The sequence below is a fragment of the Salmo trutta genome, chromosome 19, assembly GCF_901001165.1.
Source record: "Salmo trutta chromosome 19, fSalTru1.1, whole genome shotgun sequence".
Classification (NCBI taxonomy): Eukaryota; Metazoa; Chordata; class Actinopteri; order Salmoniformes; family Salmonidae; genus Salmo; species Salmo trutta.
In genome coordinates this window covers 18,696,580-18,722,149 of record NC_042975.1, presented here as the reverse complement: position 1 = coordinate 18,722,149, position 25,570 = coordinate 18,696,580, and the positions used below count along the sequence as shown (strand labels likewise).

Sequence of the window (25,570 nt, the reverse complement as noted above, 5' to 3'; positions counted from 1 at the left end):
ATTTCTCTAGCAAGAATTTTGCTAGGAGTGGTCTGAGTGAGGGGAAGGGCAACAGCGCACAGGAGGTTTGTGGCACATTAATTGGGGAGGACAGACTTATGGTAATAGTTAGAGAAGAATTGGTGGAATTGTATCAAATACATGAAACACATGGTTTCCAGGTGTTTAATGCTATTCCTTTTGCTCCGTTCCGGACAATATTATGAGCCGTCCTCCCCTCAGCAGCCTCCTGTGTGCCAGTGTGTATCAATCCACCAGAGTGGATGGGCCTAATGGGAGGGATATGTAACCTGAAAACTAGCTGTTATTGGCAAAGGTGGAACTCTGTTATTGGTCTATTCATTTATACCGCCTAGCGATGCCCTCCAAGTCAGAGTTTGGAAGATGGTTTGCCGGCACGAGTAAAAACCCCAATGCCAATATATCCTCCAAACACCGGCTTCTCGGGCATTAACACTGTCGTAGAATTACAACATTATGTTAATCACATTATAATATAAAAGTAATGTAAGCCTATATTTGTACTCACAGTCTATTTTTCTTAGAGGCAACAGAATAGAGTTTAGAACTCTCATGTGTGTGTGAAGAGAGAGAAGCTTCAGATTTAACACTGACAGTAGATTTACGATGGCTTGGTGATAAGACAACATTCCATGATTAGTGTCTGTCTGTCGGTAACAGGGAGAACCAATCTTCAGTTTATTTAAGGAAAGGATTAACTATTCTAGGTTGCATTAGTATTTTTGTATAAGCAAGCAGTAAATTAACTAGAGACAGATATTTGGCGCCATGTAAATCTTGATGTCTGTTGCATGAGAGCAAAATGTACCTTTGTATGAATTCTCTCATTTGTGATTTGTCAAGAACATCCAGGGGGATGACTTAGATAAAGGTGAACCCCCCCCCCCAAAAAAAACATAACAATGACAAGTGTACAATGCCTGTTGCTATTCATGTCCAGTAACATTTATCAGCAAGGAAAAATACAACTTCAAACATGTTAAGTGCTAACTAACTTTAGCTAAGCTAACCGGCTAGTTAGCTAACGTGAGACTCGTGTCAAGAAGTTTTGCATATGCATTTAGAACGCATACATTCTAAATTGTCCAGTTGTATTCTTCTGATTAGCTACATGAACATTCTATGATGTCTGGTGACTTCTTAATGCTCTACACTTGCTAAATAGCTAAAGCCAGCTAGCTAGTGCCCACATAGCCCTTGATCATCTCTCAGTTCCATTACACATAAGAGTTATCGGACGAAGACGTCTTCTGTACGGGGCAGTTTTGTTAAGAGCCCTGACGCTTGGTCTGAACATAAACACGCATCGCTTGCAGGACATTTTTGGAAGCATAAGGACCATATTTTTCATAACGGCGATATTTTTAAAATATTTTAATTTTTTTAAAGGTTTAATTGATACACCTTTTAAGGGTTAGTGTTCCCACACGGCCTTATCTCCATGTTCTCACTTGTTTATGGAAAACAGACAGAAGACAGAGACAAATACTTTTGCTAATTAGCCATCTAGCATGTTCCGAACACCAACTAGGGCCATATGTTTAGAAAGTCATATCACAAGCGATGATTAATGAAATTTCTAAATGTTAAAACACAGCGTCGGGAATGTAGTTCACATGAGCCAGTCGTGGGCTAAGCTAACCACTGAAAACTGTAGGGAGAAGGCAGAATGTTCCCTAGAGTTTTCTTGAGCTAGCTCCCACATGGCCGACATCAAATCACATTGGGAATTTTCCTCCATGTACGAGGGAGGGTAAATAGTAAATAGTCTTATCTTTACAAAATACTAAACTTGTAATTTACATTGTTATATATTTTTTGTTATTCACATCTGTTCAATGTTGGCAAGAGACTAGATAGCTACGTACAACAACACTCAGAAAGGAGCAAGGAGTTTTGACTGAGCTGACGGTGGTATGGGATTATTCTGGTGCAAGTGTCAGTTTACATGGTTGCATGCATGGGGGAGCGGTGAGTGACAGGGTTGTGAGTGATGTCAGAGAAACAAGTGGTAGGCATGGAGGAGGGGAAGGAGAAGACAAGTAGTAGCAGTTTAGTGGCAGTGCACTGCAGACACAACAGACCGCACACAATGCTATGCAGTGGGACTGAGCAATAAAATACTTTATTTTTCAGACAGCACAAAACGCAGCATAGTGTGACTGAGGGATAAAATCAGAAAATTATACAAATTTAACAAAATCACAGAGCTCCTGTGGGATGTGTGTCCCCTATTTTTAAGCCGATTGAGTCTGTGCTGTCCATTTCCTTACAGAGCAGGTTCAATGTGTGTGAATCTAGTAGATCTTTGCTCAAAATCTCAGGTTAGCGCGAAGGTGGGTGCTAGCTACCGTCTACCACACAACAGTGACACCATGTACATTTACAAACCCAACCTCCCAGTTCATCTCATGTGATTTTATTCCACCATTGGGTTTAACTGCAGATGGCGGGCTGCCTTCTGAGGAGTAGGAGGCGATCTAATAAATCCACACTTCCCTCAGTTCTGCTCGCAAACATGCAATCTTTGGACAATAAAATGGACGAGTTATTGGGAAGATTAAGCTACCAACGGGACATTAAAAACTAACATCTTATGCTTCACAGAGTCGTGGCTGAACGATGACAATATCAACATACAGCTAGCTGGTTATACGACGTACCAGCAGGATAGAACAGCGGCGTCTGGTAAGACAAGGGGCGACGGTCTATGTATTTTTTAAACAACGGCTGGTGCACGATATCTAAGGAAGTCTTGAGCTATTGCTCGCCTCAGGTAGAGTTTCTCATGATAAGCTGCTGACCACATTACCTACCGAGAGAGTTGTCATCTATATTCTTTGTAGCTATTTACATACCGTGACAGTCAGAGGCTGGTACTAAGATGGAATGAGCTGTATTCCACCATAAGCAAACAAGAAACGCTCACAGATGCAGCGCTCCTAGTAGCCGGGGACTTTTATGCAGGGAAATTGAAATCAATTTAACCTAATTTCTATCAACATGTTAAATGTGCCATCAGAGGGAAAATAACTCTGTACCACCTATACTCCACACACAGAGATGCATACAAAGCTCTCCCTCGCCCTCCATTTGGCAAATCTGAGAATAACTCTATCCTCCCGACTCCTGCTTACAAGCAAAAATGTAAGCAGGAAGCACCAGTGACTAGATTAATAAAAAAGTGATCAGATGAAGCAGATGCTAAGCTACAGGACTGTTTTGCTAGCACAGACTGGAATAAGTTCCGGGATTCCTCCACTGGCATTGGGGAGTACACCACATCTGTCATTGGCTTTATCAATAAGTGCATCGATGATGTCGTCCCCACAGTAACTGTACGTACCCCAACCAGCATCCGCACTGAGCTAAAGGCTAGCACTGCCGCTTTCAAGGAGCGGGACTCTAACCCGGAAGCTTATAAGAAATTCTGCAATGCCCGCCGACAAACCATCAAAGCTTCAACACAGGACTAAGATTGAGTCGTACTACACCGGCTCTGACGCTTGTTTATTTTACCTTTAACTAGGCAAGTCAGTTAAGAACAAATTCTTATTTTCAATGACAGCCTAGGAACAGTGGGTTAACTGCCTTGTTCAGGGGCAGAAAGACAGATTTTTACCTTGTAAGCTCGGGGAATCGATCTTGCAACCATTAGGTTACTAGTCCAACGCTCTAACCACGAGGCTACCTGCCGCCCCATGTGGCAGGGCCTGCAAACCATTACAGACTACAAAGGGACGCACAGCCGAGAGCTGCCCAGTAACACGAGTCTACCGGACGAGCTAAACTACTTCTATGCTCGCTTCGAGGCAAATACTGAAACATGCATGAGAGCACCAGCGGTACCGGAAGACTGTGATCACGCTCTCCGCAGCCGATGTGAATAAGACCTTTAGACAGGTCAACATTCACAAGGCCGCAGGGCCAGACGGATTACCAGGACGTGTACTACGAGCATGCGCTGACCAACTAGCAAGTGTCGCCACTAACATTTTCACCTCTCCCTGTCCGAGTCTGTAATACCAACATGTTTTAAGCAGACCACCATAGTGCCTGTGCCCAAGAACACCAAGGTGTGCGGAGAAAAAAATGTATGAAATGTATGCATTCACTACTGTAAGTCGCTCTGGATAAGAGCGTCTGCTAAATGACTAAAATGTAAAATGTAAAAGTAAGGTAACCTGCCTAAATGACTACCGACCCATAGCACTCAACTGTAGCCATGAAGTGCTTTGAAAGGTTGGTCATGGCTCACATCAACACCATCATCCCAGAAACCCTAGACCCACTCCAATTTGCATACCGCTCCAACAGAGCCACAGATGCAGTCTCTATTGCACTCCACACTGCCCTTTCCCACCAGGACAAAAGGAACACCTATGTGAGGAACACCTATTCATTGACTACAGCTCAGTGTTCAACACCTCAAAGCTCATCAGTAAGCTAAGGACCCTGGGACTAAACACCTCCCTCTGCAACTGGATCCTGGACTTCCTGACAGGCCGCCCCCAGGTGGTAAGGGGAGGTAACACCATATCCGCCACGCTGATCCTCAACACAGGGGCCCCTCAGGGGTGTGTGCTCAGCCCCCTCCTGTACTCCCTGTTCACTCATGACTGCACGGCACGACTCCAACACCATCATTAAATTTGCTGATGACACAACAGTGGTAGGCCTGATCACCGACAACAACGACATAGGGAGGAGGTCAGATACCTGGCTGTGTGGTGCCAGGACAACAACCTCTCCCTCAATGTGATCAAGACAAAGGAGATGATTGTGGACTACAGGAAAAAGAGGAATGAGCACACCCCCATTCTCATCGACGGGGCTGCAGTGGAGCAGGTTGAGAGCTTCAAGTTCCTTTGTGTCCACATCACCAACAAACTAACATGGTCGAAGAACACCATGACAGTCGTGAAGTAGGCACGACAAAACCTATTCCCCCTGAGGAGACTGAAAAGACTTGGCATGGGTCCTCAGATCCTCAAAAGGTTCTACAGCTGCACCATCGAGAGCATCCTGACTGGTTGCATCACTGTCTGGTATGGCAATTGCATGGCCTCCAACCGCAAGGCACTACAGAGGGTAGCACGGTCCAGTACATCCCTGGGGCCAAGCTTCCTGCCATCCAGGACCTCTATACAGGCGGTGTCAGAGGAAGGCCCTAAAAATTGACGAGTATTAAGTGAGGGCCAGCCAACGAGTGCGTAGGTCGCAATGGTGGGTAGTGTATGGGGCTTTGGTGACAAAACGGATGGCACTGTGATAGACTGCATCCAGTTTGTTGAGGAGAGTGTTGGAGGCTATTTTATAGATAACATCGCCGAAGTCGAGGATCGGTAGGATGGTCAGTTTTACGAGGGTATGTTTGGCAGCATGAGTGAAGGATGCTTTGTTGCGAAATAGGAAGCCGATTCTAGATTTAATTTTGGATTGGAGATGGTTAATATGAGTCTGGAAGGAGAGTTTACAGTCTAGCCAGACACCCAGTCTAGCCAGACACCCATCTAGCCAGACACCCAAGTCAGAGCCATCCAGAGTAGTGATGCTGGATGGGCGGGCAGGTGCCCGGATGCGCTATGGACCTATTTAGGTCAAGTCACCAAAAGTGCCAACATGTAGTATGCATGGAAACTGTACACCCTGATGGTCAATGTAAAGCAATGCATTTCCTTCTCCACATTACCTTGTATGTATCCTCCACATGCACTGTTGAGTTAGCTCATTGTTTACAATAGGAAAGTGAATGGGAAAAGAGGTTTTAAGTTCCTTTACCTGTCTGTGTCTTATTTGTAATTGTTTAACAACATAACTTGAAAGCCCTGATTGCTAAGGTCATTTTAAGATGTCAGGCTTGAAAATCTTTTCCTCCATTTTGGAACAGTGACTCACTACCCAAACCAGATGCAACTGATTTCAAGGGGGCAAGAGACGTCATGTGATGTACTACTGCTATCTGTTGGATGAACTGGGAATCAGACATCAATAGAAAGGTAGAGACTTCAGCTTTCCTCGTATGTACACTACCGTCCAAAAGTTTGGGGTCACTTAGAAATGTCCTTGTTTTTGAAAGCAATGCACATTTTTTGGCCCATTAAAATAACATCAAATTGATCAGAAATACAGTGTAGATATTGTTAATGTTGTAAATGACTATTGTAGCTGGAAACGGCTGATTTTTAATGGAAAATCTACATAGGCGTACAGAGGCCCATTATCAGCAACCATCACTCCTGTGTTCCAATGGCACATTGTGTTAGCTAATCCAAGTTTATCATTTTAAAAGGCTAATTGAGCGTTAGAAAACCCTTTTGCAATTGTGTTAGCACAGCTAAAAACTGTTGTGCTCATTAAAGAAGCACTAAAACTGGCCTTTAGATTAGTTGAGTATCTGGAGCGTCAGCATTTGTGGGTTTGATTACAGGCTCAAAATGGCCAGAAACAAAGAACATTCTTCTGAAACTCGTCAGTCTATTCTTGAAGGCTAATAAAATGAGAGCTATTCATGTGAGAAATTGCCAAGAAATTGATGATCTTGTACAATGCTGTGTACTACTTCCTTCACAGAACAGCGTGGGAGGCCCCGGAGCACAACTGAGCAAGTGGACAAATACATTAGAGTGTCTAGTTTGAGAAACAGACGCCTCACAAGTCCTCAACTGGCAGCTTCATTAAATAGTACCCGCAAAACCCCAGACTCAACGTCAACAGTGAAAAGGTGACTCTGGGATGCTGGCCTTCCAGGCAGAGTTGCAAAGAAAAAGCCATATCTCAGACTGGCCAATAAAAATAACAGATTAAGATGGGCAAAAGAACAGACACTGGACAGAGGAACTCTGCCTAGAATCAAATCAAATCAAATTGGATTACTTACTTACGAGCCAACAATGCTATTTAAAGAAAATATGGATAAGAATAAGAGATAAAAGTAACAAGTAATTAATGAGCAGCAATAAAATAACAATAGTGAGACTATATACAGGGGGGTACCGATACAGAGTCAATGTGCGGGGGCACCGGTTAGTTGAGGTAACGGCCCCTCTGCAGTGCAGGGGCGGTTCCTCCTGCAGGCAGAGGAGGGTCGTTAGTGATTGGAGCTGGCGTGATTGGAGCCACCTGGGCTCAGGGTATTTAAAACTGCTTCACTAACCTCTCTCTCACCCTGCTCCTCCAGGTATGATCCTGTTTTGTTTGTTTGTTCCTTTGTAGGTTTAGTTAGTTTCCACTCAGTCATGTTTCCACACACAGATTCATGCATCCATGCACCTTACATACACCCTACATTATGACATTTCCACACCGCATTCCTTTTTCTTTGTTTAAAGTTAAAAGTTTTTGTTTACAATAAAGAACCTTTTGATTGGCCTATACCGGTTGTTGATGTCCCCTCATTTTTGCCACAGGCTATGAGCCAGCCTGTGACACTATATACAGGGGGGTACCGATACAGAGTCAATGTGCGGGGGCACCGGTTAGTTGAGGTAGTATGTACATGTAGATAGAGTTATTAAAGTGACAATGCATAGAAGACAACAGAGAGTAGCAATGGTGTAAAGGGGGGGGGCAATGAAAATGGTCTGGGTAGCCATTTGACTAGATGTTCAGGAGTCTTATGGCTTGGGAGTAGAAGCTGTTTAGAAGCCTCTTGGACCTAGACTTGGCGCTCCGGTACCGCTTGCCATGCGGTAACAGAGAGAACAGTCTATGACTAGGGGGGCTGGAGTCGTTGAACATTTTTTAGGGCCTTCCTCTGACACCGCCTGGTATAGAGGTCCTGGATGGCAGGAAGCTTGGCTGCAGTGATGTATTGGGCCTTTCACACTACCCTCTGTAGTGCCTTGCGGTCGGAGTCCATGCAGTTGCCATACCAGGCAGTGATGCAACCAGTCAGGATGCTCTCAATAGTGCAGCTGTAGAACCTTTTGAGGATCTGAGGACCCATGCCAAATCTTTTCAGTCTCCTGAGGGGGAATAGGTTTTGTCTTGCCCACTTCACGACTGTCTTGGTGTGCTTGGACCATGTTAGTTTGTTGGTGATGTGGACACCAAGAAAATTGAAGCTCCCAACCTGCTCCACTGCAGCCCCATCGATGAGAATGGGGGCGTGCTCGGTCCTCTTTTTCCTGTAGTCCACAATCATCTCCTTTGTCTTGATCACGTTGAGGGAGAGGTTGTTGTCTTGGCACCACACGGCCAGGTCTCTGAACTTCTCCCTATAGGTTGTCTCAACGTTGTCCGTGATCAGGTCAACCACTGTTGTGTCATCGGCAAATTTAATGATGGTGTTGGAGTCGTGCCTGGCCGTGCAGTCATGAGTGAACAGGGAGTACAGGAGGGGACTGAGCACACACCCCTGAGGGGCCCCTGTATTGAGGATCAGTGTGGCGATGTGTTGTTACCTACCGTTACCACCTGGGGGAAGCCTGTCAGGAAGTCCAGCATCCAGTTACAAAGGGAGGTGTTGGGAAAGGGCAGTGTGGAGTGCTATAGAGATTGCATCATCTGTGGATCTGTTGGGGTGGTATGCAAATTGGAGTGGGTCTAGGGTTTTTGGGATGATGGTGTTCACTCTGACCAGCCTTTCAAAGCACTTCATGGCTACAAATGTGAAGGCTACAGGTCGGTAGTCATTTCGTCAGGTTACCTTAGTGTTCTTGGGCACAGGCACTATGGTGGTCTGCTTAAAACATGTTGGTTTTACAGACTCGGACAGGGAGAGGTTGAAAATGTCAGTGAAGACACTTGCTTCGCATGCTCGCAGTACACGTCCTGGTAATCCGTCTGGCCCTGCGGCCTTGTGAATGTTGACCTGTCTAAAGGTCTTACTCACATCGGCTGCGGAGAGCGTGATCACACAGTCTTCCGGAACAGCTGGTGCTCTCATGCATGTTTCAGTGTTATTTGCCTCGAAGCGAGCATAGAAGTAGTTTAGCTCGTCTGGTAGGATTGTGTCACTGGGCAACTCTCGGCTGTGCTTCCCTTTGTAGTCTGTAATGGTTTGCAAGCCCTGCCACATCCGACGAGCGTCAGAGCCGGTGTAGTACGATTTGATCTTAGTCCTGTATTGATGTTTTGCCTGTTTAATGGGTCGTCGGAGCGCATAGCTGGATTTCTTATCAGCTTCCGGGTTAGAGTCCCGCTCCTTGAAATCGGCAGCTCTAGCCTTTAGCTCAGTGTGGATGCCGCCTGTAGTCCATGGCTTCTGGTTGGGGTATGTACATACGGTCACTGTGGGAACAACCTCATCGATGCACTTATTGATGAAGCCAATGACTGATGTAGTGTACTCCTCAATAGTTGCCTACTACGAAATTCACATAGAAATGTGAGTTATAGATCTGTGATTCTCATTGAAAGCAAGTCTTAGAAGCAGTAGATCTGTCCTATGTGCGCTATTTCTATGCTTCCCGTTTTAAGTTTTGTTATTTCATCTTTTAGTTTCAGTTTTGTACACCAGCTTAAAACAGCTGAAAATACAAGATTTGTGCTAGTTAAAGATACAGTGAGCTACAAAAGTATTGGGACAGTGACATATTTTTTATGGTCACATCTTCTCCTGCTCCTCCCCTCCGGCGTACGACGTCACCAGGATACGACCCACTGGTCCTGGGATTCATCATTACGCACACCTGTTAATCATTATGATTCACACCTGGACTTCATTACCTTCATCATTTCCTCTCCTTTATATGTCAATCCCTTATGTTTTCTCACCAGTTGGTATTGTTCTTGTTTGCCGGCGTGTAGCCTTATAGAATTGTCTTGTTACTGGTTTTGCTGTTTTATTAAGCATTGCACCTGCTTCCCGACTCATAGCTCTGTTAGTACAGAATACCAACTCCAACTATGGAAGCAGCAGGAAAGTCGGAAATCTCTCAGACGGTCGACCAACAAGGGTACACCATGACCAGCTGGCTCAACTGGGGTTGGTCATGGAAGAGGTCCTCCGTAGTCAGCAGCGTCTCGAACACCCCCGAGAGACGTTGCAGCCCAGTATCGGAGGATACTTTAGAGCCAGTCTACCCAACGAGCCAGCGCAATGGCCCATTCAGCAACCTGCTCAGGTCAGCGATGGCGTTTTCGATCAGAGCGGGATGTGAGCATCTGCTTCTGCTACAGCAGGGGAATCAGACGGCTGCTGAGTATGCACTCACCTTCCAGACAGTAGCAGCTTCCAGTGGATGGAATGAGCCGGCGCTTCACACGCTATTCAGATGAGGTCTGCTCGAGGAGGTCCAGACGTAACTGCCCTGTCAGGATGACAACCTCACCCTGGACGCACTCATTGCGATGACCATCCACCTGGATAACCTTCTCCAGGAGCGTCGGCATTCTCACCGCTTCTCTCCCTCCTTCGGCGATTACTCGGGATCAAAGCCTGAACCCATGGAGGTAGAGGTCACACGCTTTTCTGCAGCAGAATGCAGACGGATACAGCTGGGGCTATGTCTGTATTGTGGGCAAGGAGGGCACAAGCTCCAGTGGTGTCAGGTACTTCAGAATCTGGGATTCACTAAAGCAGAGGGACAGTCATGTGATGTTCCATCCCCTGGACCAGGAGTGAGTATTCCATATTCAGCTCTTCCTGCTAGACTCTTTTTGGTGTCCATCACTCTGGCTGACTGTCCCTCATGTACTTTGTCTACAGCTTTAGTGGATTCTGGCACCACCGGAAACTTTATGGATCAGACCCTTGCCTCCTCCCTCAACATTACCATCTATCTGCTCTCCTCTCCTTTTCCGGTTCAAGGACTCGACTGTCGGCCATTAGGATCTGGGTCTATCACACACATCACTCACCCTCACCATGGAGTCCATTCACCAGGAGAGCATCTTTCTTCATCACAAGTGCACCAGGTCACAAAATCGGCTTCCCTTGGCTCCAACGCCATAACCCTATCTCATGGTTGGGGATAAAAAAATCACACTGATCACCTGAATGCCGGAAGACCTGCTTTCCTGTCCCCTGTGGTTCCACATCGGTTGAGAGTCCCATGGTTGCCCAACATTCCGGAGGAATACCAGGACCTTAAGGAGGACTTCTCCAAGACCCGCGCAAATTGTCTCCCTCCTCATTGCCCCTGGGACTGTGCCATTGACCTGTTTTCCAGTGCTACACCTCTGCTTAGATGCATCTACCCTCTGTGGCTGAGACCCAGGCCATGGAGGATTACATTCAAGAGGCGCTCCAACAGGGTTTCATCCGCACATCCCCGCCCCCTGCGTCGGCTGGTTTCTTCTTCATGACCAAGAAGGCGGGAGGATTATGTCCATGTAACGATTACCGAGGACTCAATGACATCCCCAGGAAGTATTGGTACCCTCTCGTTGGTGCCGTCAGCCATAAAGCAGCTCCACGGGCTCAGTTCTTCACCAAACTGGACCTGCGTAGTGCCTACAATCTCGTCCGGGAGGGAGATGAGTGGAAGACTGTGTTCAGCACGATGTCTGGTCACTACAAGCATTTGGTTATGCCCTTTGGCTTGGCCAATGCTCTGTCAGTGTTCCAGGCATTCGTCAATGAGAGGTTCAGGGTCCTGCTCGGACAGCAGGTGATTGTATACATTGACATCCTGATCTTCTCGACCAACCTGAAAGATCACGTCACCCACGTTCGAGCAGTCCTGGAATGCCTCTTGGTCAATCACCTGTTCATCAAGGTGAAGTGCTAATTCCACCAGCGGGCTGTATCCTTCCTGGGTTACCAAATCACCTGCAGGGAGGGAGGATGGAGGACAAGAAGGTAGATGCGTTAAGGTCATGGCCAGTCCCAACCACCATCAAGGGGTTACAACGGTTTCTGGGGTTTGCCAACTTCTACCGCCACTTCATCAGGAACTTCAGCGCTCTCACCTCCGTTCTCAAGGGTGGGCCTCGTAGGTTGGTGTGGTCTCCAGCAGTCGACGAGGCCTTTCGTCTCAAGGGGTGTTTCACCTCCACCTCCTTGCTAAAACACCCAGACCCCACTCTATTTTTTGTGGTTGAGGTAGACACATCTGAGGTGAGGGAAGTTTTGCCTAAGACAGGGTAACTTTGAGATTGTGTGCTTTCTTTCTCCAAGAAACTCTCCTCCGCAGAGAGTAAATACGACATTGGCGATCAGAAGCTCCTGGCGTTGAAGTTGGTATTAAAGGAGTGGAGACACTGGCTGGAGGGTGCCAAGGAACCGTTCGTCATCCTTACCGACCATCGGAACCTAGAGTACATACGGACAGTGAGGAGACTGAATCCGTGCCAAGCCAGATGGGCACCTTCACCAGGTTCGACTTCATGCTGACCTATTGCCCAGGTTCTAAGAACTGAAGGCCAATGCTCTGTCCCGTAACTACAATTTGGGAGAGCTTCCTGTCCAGAGGGCACCCATAATCCCATCCTCCCAAGTCGTGGGTCCAGTGGTTTGGGACATAGATGTGGACATCCGCCAGGCTCTAGAGAAGGAGCCTGCACCCCGGAATTGTCCTCCCAAGCGCATCTACATTCCCACAGAGATAAGGGATCGGCTGCTGACCTGGGCACACAGCTGTCGTCGCTGGACATCCAGGTATTTCTTGCACCATCCACTCCATCGCTGAGAAGTACTGGTGGCCCACCTTGGTGCAGGATGTCACTCGTTATGTCAACTTCTGGTCATATCGATCCATTGACTGTGTAACCGATTTCCCCACGCCCCCTCTCTACCAGGAACCTCACACTCTGCCTGCCCTGCAAGAAACTGAGCCCCCGGTTTGTGGGGCTGTTCAAGGTTCTATGGAGGGTCGGCGAGGTGACATGAAGGTTACAACTACCCAGTCACTATCGCGTCTCTCTTCTCAGGCCAGTGATTGCTGGTCCCTTGCTGATACTGTCCCCCACTACACCCCCCCACCTCCCCCCGGACATTGAGTGGGGCCCGGCCTACGCTGTCAGATCCCTACTGGACTTTCTATGTATTGGGGGGCCGGCTCCAGTATCTGGTGGACTGGGAGGGGTTTGGCCCAGAGGAGGGGTGTTGGGTTCCGGTGGAGGACAATCTGGACCCTCAACATCATCCATGATTTCCACCTTCACCGCCCGGACCGACCTGCTCCTCGGGGTCATTCCTCTGGTCGGCGTCGTCCTGTGGCTGGAGCCGCGCGTCAGAGGGTGGGTACTGTCACATCTTCTCCTGCTCCACCCCCTCTGGCATACAACATCGCCAGAATACTAACCACTGGTCCTGGAATTCATCATTACGCGCAGCTGTTAATCATGATTCACACCTGGACTTCATTACCTTCATCATTTTCTCCCCTTTATATGTCACTCCCTCATGTTCTCTCACCAGTTGGTATTGTTATTGTTTACTGGTGTGTAGCCTTATGGAATGGTTTTATTAAACGTTGCACCTGCTTCCTGACTCACAGCACTGATATTTTGGCTCCGTACTCCAGCACTTTGGATTTGCAATGATACAAAGTGCAGACAGTCAGCTTCAATTTGAGGGTATCTTCATCCATATTGGGTGAACTGTTTAGAAATTATAGCACTTGATATTTGTGGTGAACTTTGTCACTCATCATTATTCAGGACTAACCATAATCATGGTAGTATTCACATTAATGTAGAAGTGTTTAGAAATGTATTCTTATTTACAAAAGTGGCTCCAAAATAACACCATACATTATTTACCATTCATATTGGGCGCAACATAATGTGAAATGCAACCAAAACAAACAGCAAATGCAATCAAGTTTTTAAAAAGGACATCTCTTCAGTCTCATTATTCCAAATAATTTGTACGTTTTCTTTACAATTCTTCCACATCAGCCACTCGTCTGTTAACCTGACAAAAGCATAGCACCTCTGTTCCTTTTATAGTTACTGTAAATATTTCAATGTCATTGGGTAAATTGTGGGTACAGTGGATCTTCACTGAATTTCCTTTGTGTACAATGACTGCTGTTGGATTTGACAGTGTAGTTAGGTTCTGTAAACCTGTAGAAAAAGAGACCAATGTTGATCAGTCTGAGAAAAGAGGTGATGAACTGGTTCAGCTGGTGATACACCTCATGACAATTGTAAAACTATTTTAAGCCACATCACTTCCCAGCTCCATACTGGCAGGGACAAATGTATTAAGTCAATAAATGTAGGGTCTGTCTACTATATTTACCACAAGTGTAAAACCAAACAGCAAGTCTCTCAGCAATCACTTTTCATTTCAGTTCTGTAATTTTCATATTTCAGTTGTAAAGGCACTGATTCTGTCTTATGCAATCATAACTTATAATTTGACCTACGATACTCCACCCCCCATCCCTCCCCCTTAGAACAAAACTGTACCTTAAGTGTCCACAGTTTTCATAGTAAGTGCAGTTTCTAAATGTATCATGTATGAAGAGATTTGGTCAAAGCATTTCAAATTACCTGAGTGGAGACTCTGAAGCATTGCCAAATGCAGAGCAGAAGAGTAGGACACCGACATCTGGTCTAAAAAGAGCAATGACACAAAGAAAAGAGTTACTTCGACACTAAATTTCAAGCTACACATCCTGTGATTACAAGAGGTACAGCACGTAAAGTGTGACTTGTATAAAAAAACATGCATGGAAAGACAAATGTTATTGAAGTTTCCAAAATAACAAATACATTTTACTTTGAATGCTAGACATTAAAGTATGTTGAATATTGCAGTTCTATCGCAGTTTTGTTGCAAGATTCTGACACAAGTGTGTAGTCCTGTGGACCTAAAGCATATGCACGTCTCTCAGGGTGTAGATTTAACGTAAGTTGAATACAAAATCTCCCCCATTCAAGAAGCATTCAGTTCTCTCTCATCTTTGACTACTTGTGCCATAATGCAGTTCAAATAAAATATAAACATTTTAACCAGACGGAAAAAAAACATCTTAGAATACTCACCATATCTATTAGTTAAAGACATCTGCATCCAAATCCTCAAGCTATGCACTGTACTTACGTCCTTTGTGTTGCTGTGTGAACCACTATCATTTATATCACCATTGCATCTCTCGTGTCAATTTCTTCACAGCGCAGGTTCAATGAGTGTGAGTCTAGTGCTTCTGTGCTCAACATCTCAGGTTAGCGCGAAGGTGGGTGCTAGCCACCGTCTACCACACAACAGTGACATTTACAGACCCAACTGCACAGTTCATCTCATGTGATTTTGTTCACCATTTGTCTGACTACTGATAATGTTTTGACTTGTAACCCTAGTTGTAGTTAGCATGGTGAATCCAGAATTAGCTATTTTCACTATTTTTCAATCAACATTAGTGAATGTAGCATTCATTCTGGATTCACCAGTCTAAGTTGTATTCTAAAATACACAAACATCCATATTAGCTTTAGAAATATTGTTCACATACTATAATAAAACAGTGAAACAGTATGCAGGTACTCAGGTTATAGGTTGAATTGAAACCGAGTACAGTTTATGTGACTTAAATAATAACATTACAGAGTTATCTTAAAGCTCTACTTAGGCAAAAAATATACAATACAAACATACATTTAGAATCAAGGCAGGTAATTTAGCAATAGTGAGCTAGGTGCTAAAAATACTTTTCAGATTAGGACTAGGCCAAGAAAGTCTATAGACCTTTTAGTGTCAGGTTAAAGGTTAGTCAAGATTTTTCCGGCACTTTTTTGGTATGTTAAAGTTTTTAAGCAAAACAAAATGTGAAAAATACCCACATACATCACCTCAGCTGTGTTCAAATACCCATACTAACATACTGTATACTACATACTATATACTGTAAACGAACAGTATCGTTTCAGTTGAGCGTACTAGTGCTTCGCCTGTCTACTGGAAGTTGATGCTGTTGATATTCAACCTCTTGCTAGCTTGTTAGCATAGTAAATGACTAGCTAGACATTTTACGATTTTGGGTGTGTTCGTGAATTCAATCTGGAGTACCAGAGTGCACTCTGGGCGTTCGTAAATCCATAGTGTTGTCAGATTGTCCGTTCGTAAATTTTGAGCGTTTCGCTCTCGGAGCGTTCAGTGTACACACTGGATGCTTTGGCCGAGGAGTAGGGTTGATCCAGCGTTCAACGGCAGTCAAGCACCCAAGCTAACTGGGAACTCCTTCAAGACTGTTGGAAAAAGCATTCCAGGTGAAGTTGGTTGAGAGAATGCCTAGAGTGTGCAAAGCTGTCATCAAGGCAAAGTGTGGCTACTTTGAATAATCTAAAATATATTTTGATTTTGATTTGTTTCACATCTTTTGGTTACTACATGATTCCATATGTGTTATTTCATAGTTTTGATGTCTTCAGTATTATTCTACAATGTAGAAAATAGTAAAAATAAAGAAAAACCCTTGAATGAGTAGCTGTGTCCAAACTTTTGACTGGTACTGTATATACTCTGTGGCTTTGGTGAGCAAAAAGAGACCTTTAGAAGTTATGCATTGTTCACTCTGAATAATGTGGCGAAAGTCATAAAACTGTGAGAAAAAAAACTCCACATCAAAAAGAATACTGCAGTCAATGATGGCAAAAATGGCTGAGGGGCCTGCAGAAGTGGACAGCAACATTGCTGAGTGGTGAACGTGATAGACTGCACCATAATTGTTTCCAGTCACATGAAAGCAGACCATAGCATTGACACCGATGTTGTCACTAAAACAGGAACTCAGAGTTGTTCAACCTTTTCTGGAACAACCAACTTGTACTCGTAGTAACAGAACAAGTCAAGAAAAGTTATGAATCTGCAGGAGCAACGCAGATAATCAGTACATTAAACAATTTACATACATGTTAATTTAGCATTGAATTTCCACAGGATTGATATATTAGGTTTGACTTTATTCATCTCCAGGTTAGAAAATTCAGAACATGCAAATCTCAAACAAAATAAGTCCCAAGCAGGTGTTGAGGACATTACATTCATTACCAGTAGTCATGAAAAGAGGAACAAAGATGTCATAGTGAGATTAAGATTGTCTAGTTCTCATAAATGCATTGTTCCTGGATGGATGCAGTGGTCGTCTGTCTCTGTTGGGTTTGTGTGCTGAAACTGAAGTTCTCGTACACCTTGTTGTTATATGAGACAGAATCGCCTTCATCATTGGTCCTCTGCCGACCTGCATGGGGAGAAGGCCAATCAACTAATCACATGTTGTGTTGACTCTTCTGCTGAATAGTTGCCTACTACTAAGTTCCAAAATACTTACTGAGGTGTTTGGCATCAGAGGCAACATTTTTGTGGCGCAAAATAGCACAGATTAATCAAATTAAATTACAGTTTATAAACAGAGCTGTAACACCATAAATGTATTTGTATCCAATATTTTTTTAGACGATCATGCAACATATTAAATAAAGCACATACTAAAATAGCATTTTGCATGTGGGCTGATTAATACCTTACTACCCCTGAAAAAATGGGTGACTCAATTTAGCTTCATTTTCACCCCTCTGTTGTGTTGTATGACAAGTTTGTGGGAACTATAACGGCATATTGAGATTTGAACTGAGCTGTGCTGAGCTCAGGTCCACCCATTTTTGTTTCTAGAGAAGGATTGGGCAACTGGTGTTCCGGGGACATGAAAGGCGAATTAAAACCCTCTTAAATCAAAACATTTTGCCAAAAATAGTGCCGGTGTGACACACAGCAGCTTCAATGCGCAAAGTCTAGAAGTGATTCATCATTTTGATATGTGGTGAATGGAAAATAAAATGTTGTCATGTTTAGGGTTAAAGGTCCAATATCAAATAATTTCTGGGTAAAAATTAAGAACCTTACTGTGATTGTTTTACATTAAAATGGTCAAAAATAAACAAAAAATAGCTTCCTAGCAAAGAGCAATTTCTCAAGCAACAATTTTGCTAAGACTGTCTGGGAGTGGTCTGAAGGGAAAACTGAAAATTAGCTGTTTTTGTCAGAGAGGTTTGAAACTCCCTTTCTTATTGGCCTATTAATAAATTTAACGCCTGGTGATGTCACCAGTCAGGCCAAAACTCCATTCCACCAAAACAGGCCGATATTTCAGCTCTTGCACTAAAAGGGCATTATAATAATTTTCACAATTTCACAGTATTATTCCAACCTCATAGTATGGAAATACTGTATGTACTGTACAGTGCGTTCAGAAAGTATTCACACCCCTTGCCTTTTTCCACATTTTGTTGTGTTACAAATTGGGACTAAAATAGATTTCATTGTCATTTTTTGTCAACACAAAGTACTCTTTAATGTCAAAGTGGAAGAAAAAATATACATTTTTATTTATGGAAAATAAAACGCTAACACTGCATATCTTGACTAGATAAGTTTTCATCCCCCTGAGTCAATACATGTTAGAATCACCTTTGGCAGCGATTACAGCTCAGTCAATCTGGGTAAGTCTCTAAGAGCTTTGCACACCTGGATTGTACAATATTTGCCCATTATTATTTTCAAATTGGTTGTTGATCATTGCTAGACAACCATTTTTAGGTCTTGACATAGATGTTCAACACAGGAGGTTGGTGGCACCTTAATTGGGGAGGACGGGCTTGTGGTAATGGCTGGAGCAGAATGAGTGGAATAGTATCAAACACATCAAAAACATGGTTTGGTCCCATTCCATTCGCTCTGTTCCAGCCATTATTATGAGCCATCCTCCCCACAGCAGCCTCCCCTGATGTTCATGTAGATTTAAGTCAATACTATAGCTCAGCCACTCAGGAACATTCACATTCTTCTTGGTAAGCAACTCCAGTGTAGATTTGGTCTTGTGTTTTAGGTTATTGTCCTGCTGAAAGGTGAATTTGTCTCCCAGTGTCTGTTGGAAAGCAGACTGAACCAAGTTTCCTCTATGATTTTGCCTGTGCTTAGCTCTATTCCCTTTCATTTTATTCTAAAAAACGTCCTAGTCCTTGCCGATGACAGGCATACACATACATGATGCAGCCACCACCATGCTTGAAAATATGAAGAGTTGTACTCAGTGATGTGTTGGATTTGCCACAAACATAACGCTTTGTATTCAGGACCAAAAGTTTATTTCTTAGCAATTTTCTTTGGCAGTATTACTTTTTTCAATATTTGTATTCTATATAGGCTTCCTTCTTTTTTATTAATTTATGTTAATATTGTGGAGTAACTACAGTGTTGTTGATGCATTCTTAGTTTTGTCCTCTAACAGCCATTCATTTCTGTAACTGTTTTAAAATCATGGTGAAATCCTTGAGTGATTTCTTTCCTCTCTGACAACTTAGGAAGGGTCGCTGTATATTTGTAATGACTGTGTATTGATTCACCATCCAAAGTGTATGCTCAAAGGGATAGTCAATGTCTTTTTTTTGTTTTACACATCTACCAATAGGTGCCCTTCTTTGCGAACCATTGGAAAACCTCCCTGGTCTTTGTGGTTGAATCTGTGCTTGAAATTCACTGCTCGACTGAGGGATCTTACAAATAATTGTATGTGTGTATCATGGTAAACACTAATATTGCATACAGAGTGAGTCCATGCAACTTATTATGTGACTTGTTAAGCACATTTTTACTCCATAACAAACGAGTTGAACACTTGACTCAAGACCTTTCAGCTTTTCATTTTTTATTAATTTGTAAAAATGTCTGGAAACATAATTCCACTTTTACATTATGAGGTATTGTGTGTAGATGAGTGACACACAATCTCAATTTAATCCATTTTAAATTCAGGCTGTAATACAACAAAATGTGGAAAAAGTCAAGGAGTATGAATACTTTCTGAAGGAACTGTATGTAGGTCTATGCACAGACCTCACAGAGTCCATATGCTGACTAGTGGAAATGAAAATGACACACCTGTAGTTGCATGCCCTGCATAAAATCCTCGTTAAATCACAAACACAAAAGACAGTTTAGACTATATAGTCTTAAACCTTCAAGATTTGTGTTCGATATGCTGAAACAGTTGTAAACTAAGCTGTGCAAAATTCACACTGGCTTATCATTGTGTGGTGGTAAAAGAAAGACAACTATAGCATCAAATTATAATATCATGTAATAACACACCGAGTCCTAAAATGGAAGCTGATGTAATGCGTGGTTTAGTCCATAAATTGGTAGCCTACAAGCCAGGATGTCAACACAAGATAGCAGGCAAAGGCGTCAACAGCATGGGTGGTGGGAAGGTAGTCATTTCCTCTTTGAGTATGAGGGGGCTGAATTTTTCTCCAATGAGAGTAAATATCACTTTGAAATGTGTTGTGACGCTGTGGCCAAGATTTTGTCTGTAAGTAATGGTCCACTTCTGCTTTCTTTGTTCAGGATTCCAGTGAATCCAAACAAACCACAATTTAAAGTGAACTGGTTACAAGACCAGAGTGACTTGAGAGTTACCTCAAATGTTCAAGCCTGTGAATGAAGTCATTGACCACGGAACTTACATGGCCTTTTGTTTAAATAGAAAAATATGTATCAATTGTGTAAGCTTAGGAAAGCACTGTCTCGGCTGTTTGAAGGAGAGGACCAAGATGCAGCGTTTTCGTAGTTCCACATATTTATTTAAACGTGAAACTTAATGCGATACATAAATAACTTTAAAACTAGGAAAACAACAAACCTTGACGCAGGAGGAACAAACACACTCACAAAAGATAATAACCCACAAACCACAAAGAGAAAAGCCCCTACTTAAATATGATCTCTAATCAGAGACAATGAGGATCAGCTGCCTCCAATTAGAGATCAACCCCAAACAATCCCAACATAGAAATAGACAAACTAGAACCTAAACATAGAAATAGAAAACACAGATAAACCCAAAACACCCCCTGTCACGCCCTGCCCTACACGACTATAGAAAATGACATCTTACTAGGGTCAGGACGTGACAAGCACTGACCCAAAAAATCACTATAGACTACAAGACTTACATTTGTAAATACTTATGGTGACAGCTGCGATGGCCACAACCCCGATGGATGTGCTGGCACAGAAAATAGTCAGAAGGTTGTTCTCATGGTAGGTCTCTGAAACAACAAGACCATCAAGGGTCAGAGATTTACCGTTATAGATAGTGTCATCAATCAAAGTGTCCAGCCTGCCATATGTGATTGTGAAACTTCGGGCAAAATAACAACCTGATGGAGCTAACCCCACTGTTCAGTATCTGTTTATCACAGCTTTTCTATGATCTTGTGTCTCAAGAATCTTATCAGGTTACACTTAACAGTCAACCAATGAATTAGAGGGAGAACAATAACAAAAGCAGAAGTTAATTGCTATTAAAAGTAGACTGCACTGCACAGAATAGTCAATGGGGTACCGCACTCGACACAAAAAGCAACGGGACATCTTGTCAACCTTGTCACTACTTAACAGTATATTTACATTTTAGTCATTTAGCAAACGCTCTTATCCAGAGCGACTTACAGTAGTGAATGCATACATTTCATACATTTTTTTCTCCCTGTACTGGTCCCCCATGGGAATCGAACCCACAACCCTGGCGTTGCAAACACCATGCGCTACCAACTGAGCCACACGGGACCGTGTACATTGATTATGTCTGAATGTCACCCACCTAGTTCACTGAAGGGAAGTCTGATGCTCAGGTCAGTGTTATTGGCTAAGAGTCTGACATTGCAGGTGATCGTGTCGCCCTCTCTCCACACTGATTGGCACAGGGTCAGAACACTGCTCTGTTTAGAGGGGCTGTGATTGGTCAACAGTGTCTCCGGTGAAGCCTGACCTTGTCGGGTCCAAGTGAAGTTGACATCCTGGGGGTCAAGGTCCTCCAAAGTACAGAGAAGCTGGATGCAGTCAGGATCACTGCTGTTCTGCCTCTCTAGGACTAGACCTGGAGGGAGAGAATAGCATTGGAACTAGAACTAGAACGACAGTGAAAAGACTGTAAATGCCATTCTAATATCCCACTGTATGCTTTGATTTAGAGACACAAAAACGAGTAGACACGTGTTTATAAAGTGATATCTTCAACAAGATAAATTACCTGTAACTTGAAGATCGACTACGGAGGATTTCTCAATGGTTGGTGGTGGTATGACTCTTGATATTAAGCAGGTATATTGACCAGAGTCAGTGCTCTTTGGCTCTGTAACATACAGCTTAGGAGGTTGTCCGGTTACCTTGAATTGAGATTTACAGGATACGACTGAAGTGATTTCTCTATTCACATTGTATTCACAAATAATGCCAGGACTTCCCTCTTTCGTCCATTTAAAAACAACTTTGCCATCAAATCCAAAGGGTGAGGGACAAGGAAGGTGGGAAGGACTGCCTTTGGATGCTCTAACGATCTCCTTAGCACCTGCGGAACCAAACAGGATTTTTTTTGTTCAATCCAAAGTTAACACAATAAAATAGGACACAGGTTATGTGCTCACTCATATTCAGGATACTGTACACTCATGATACTACGTGAGAGTAAAGGAAATGAACAAAAATACAAATAATGGTAATTACAACTCGAGTTCATCCCATATTAAGATCATGCCATATTAGGCCATACTATTTACGTACTTCCAGTACTGAAAATCGCTATAGGAAATGGTTAAAAATTGATGTTCCAGATTAATGCAACCAAAGCAGTGGAGGCCCCTCAGAGGAAGGGGTTTACTAACACATTAGTTCTTTAAGCTATGTTGACTATGGCATTAGCTAATATGGTGACAATGAAGTAGGCTATGTGTAGAGTTTAGCGCTTATGGTATGAAGGTTTGGATTGGAAAGGTTTTTTGGCCTGCTCACAAAGAGCTGTTTTGTTGTGCACTGAAGTCCACAAGCGAAGGGAAAAGGTGAGAAGAGGAGAGCGCGTACATGCGAGAAGAAATTATACAATGAGAAAAGTGATCATGCTGTTTGTATGTCGCTGTATTGAAAGTGAACTGTGTGTGCAGGTGAACAGGGGTGTATTCATTCCGCCGATTCTGTTGAAAAACGTTTCTTAAACGGAAGCAAACGGAATTGGGATAAACATACAGTACCTCAATTTGTCCAATACCAACTCTTGTTTACAACTATTTGTACTATTGATTACACCGTAGATAACACCTAGATGCAGGCAAGAGTGTGCAAAGCGGTATTGAATTGTCGGTTACCTTCATTACTCACATTTGTCTCACGACCTGTGCACCTACGTTGTAAACTTGAATTCATTGGCTAGATGGAAGCAACCTCATGATGGGCATAGGGAACATTTTTGTATGATGTAGTAGCATAAACCTATCGGTGTTACATTGAGCTGGGTGAATGGAATATGAATGACAGTCATCCAATATGCTGTAATAGAAATAAGGCCATCCTCATAAAAAACAGCACCGACCGCTACTGAAACGAAGCAAACCCAAATAGCTGTTACAATATAATATTCATATCTACATTGACTGGTCAATCAATAACTGGTTTTCAACTGTTACAGTATGTTGATTCAGACAACTAAACCACTGAATGGACTAATCACCCTGAAATACTACTGTAGCTTACAATTTTCTTTACAATGAATCAGTGTACAACTGTACAACTAATAGATACACCAACCAAAATGCAACAGTAAGACAGAAATACTCACCAGTAAATGGGGCAGAGAGGGTGAGGGTGGTTAGGAGAGAGAAAGCCTGTGGCAACAGCATTGTGAACAGGCAGACCTAAACCCTCTAGCCAAAGACTCTGTGTACCGGTATGTCTGTATGTCTTTCAGACACACTAGCTGATCATGAATGCAAGTACGCATGCACACTCACACAAACACTCACATTCCCTGTCATGTCTTCCTGTCCGATGGAGGAAAACACCCACTGCAGAACTAAGCAGGTCACAAGTGCCAAAACCACAACTCTTTCCTTTCTACAAGAGACCATTTTCCCCCAACAGTGTAATTATTTTTTATCCATCTATCACTCTAAATTACATGATCCACAACTAATAAAGCTAAAATATGATGCTCACACAACTCTCTGAATTAGTATTTAATTTGGCAAAAATCCTAAGAGACATGTAAAGTTACGTTAAAGTTCTCAGTTGGTACAGAAAGTGTGCTAGAGTAAGAACCACTCAGAGACCGAATTATTTTGCTCTTGATTGGTTGAGGCCATACCACCTGCTCGTCAGCAGTCTGCACATTTGCAGTTTCACAGAGAGATCAAAGAAATCTCTACCTAAAGACTGGTTGGAACTCAAAGTATATGAAGGAAATAACGGAACACTGTGAAACAACAACCTGTGGTTAGTTAGTGGATAGACGTTTCCTACAAGTAGCAGTTCCCTCAAGTAGATTATTGCACAAACTCAAAACTTAGAAAGCAGTGTCTGAAGTTGTCAAAAGTGTTTAGATATCTGTTGGAGCTAGAGCTCGTTACCGGTTCTAGGTTGGCAACAAACAAACACTGCTCACAGGAAGTGGAACCATGCCATACTGCAGCGTCATGCATCAACATATCTTTATTGCACATTTGGAGTGTAAGATTATACTTCACCAGGGTAACAATAGAGTGCTTACAGGGAGTGGAAATGTACCATTAAGTTGTGACATCATGCTATAAAAGGATATCTAAAGACTCTAAACAGAGACCCTATAGTGCTTGGGTACACTACATTGTGCTCACCTGAGCTGCAGAAGCGGCACTTCACAGACCAACCAACACACAGATGAAAATCTAAAGTAAATTTTCCAGCAACAAGATTAGAATGTTCCAGGTCTTAAAAATCTGAAAAATGGAAATCACTTTAACACCACCAATCAAAAGGTTGTGGGTTTACGAAGTTATTCATTGTCACGTCCTGACCATAGAAAGCTTTTATTTTTCTATGGTAGAGTAGGTCAGGGCGTGACAGAGGGTTTTGTCTAGTTTATTTATGTCTATGTTGGTTCTAGTTTCTTTTTTCTATGTTGGGTTTTTTGTCTAGTTTATGTATTTCTATGTGGGGTTCTAGTTGTTGTATTTCTATGTTTTTTTTAGATGATCTCCAATTAGAGGCAGCTGGTCATCGTTGTCTCTAATTGGGGATCATATTTAAGTGGTTGTTTTTCCTACCTGGGTTTGTGGGAGATTATTTTGAGTAAGTGTATGTTGCACCTCTTCGTCACGGTTTGTTGTTTTGTTCTTTAGTTTATTTGTATGTCTTGCATAGTTTCACAGTTATAATAAAATGTGGAACGATCCCATTCTTCAGACAGCCGTGACAGAATCTCCCACCACCAAAGGACCAAGCAGCGTGGTCAGGAGGACTGGACCTGGGAGGAAATCCTGGATGGGGCAGGACCCTGGACAAGGCCCGGGGAGCATCGCCGTCCAAAGGAGGAGATTGAAGCAGCGAGAGCGGAACGGCGATATTACGAGGCGTTATACCATCAAGGCAAGCAGGCGAAGACAGCGAGAGAGGAACGGCGACAATACGAGGAACTAGCATGGCAACGACAGAAGCCCGAGAGGCAGCTCCAAAAAAAATTGGGGGATGAGCACACAGGGAGTTTGGTGGAGTCAGGTTTGGGACCTGAGCCAACTCCTCGTGCTTACCGTGGAGAGCTGAGGGGTGAACCAGAGCCAGTCAGGGAGACGAGTGAGGAACTCGACGCAAGATTCCGGAGAGAGGTGGTGGCATTGAGAGCGCTGCAGA

At 43.4% G+C, this 25,570-nt stretch overlaps 2 protein-coding genes across 3 annotated transcripts in view; both read right to left on the bottom strand.

Annotated features, from left to right (window-relative positions):
• LOC115154096 (hereditary hemochromatosis protein) overlaps positions 1-15,319 on the bottom strand; it is a 31,119-nt gene extending 15,800 nt beyond the window's left edge. The window contains exon 1 of the mRNA XM_029699974.1: positions 14,966-15,319. The gene's annotated coding sequence lies outside the window, so the exon portion shown is untranslated. The remainder of the gene's footprint in view (positions 1-14,965) is intronic.
• Positions 15,320-16,800: 1,481 nt separating this feature from the next.
• LOC115154095 (uncharacterized) lies at positions 16,801-24,031 on the bottom strand. 2 transcript variants are annotated; one of them, XM_029699970.1, is made up of 5 exons: positions 23,526-24,031; positions 21,948-22,265; positions 21,519-21,794; positions 20,869-20,964; positions 16,801-17,099 (listed from the first exon to the last, which is right to left on the bottom strand). In XM_029699970.1, exons 1-5 carry the CDS (start codon positions 23,584-23,586, stop codon positions 16,960-16,962), a joined length of 891 nt encoding a protein of 296 aa, XP_029555830.1. In that variant the 5' UTR covers positions 23,587-24,031; the 3' UTR covers positions 16,801-16,959. The 2 variants fall into 2 exon arrangements, with proteins under 2 accessions (XP_029555830.1, XP_029555831.1); XM_029699971.1 differs by having other exon boundaries at positions 21,687-21,794.
• Positions 24,032-25,570: the final 1,539 nt, after the last annotated feature.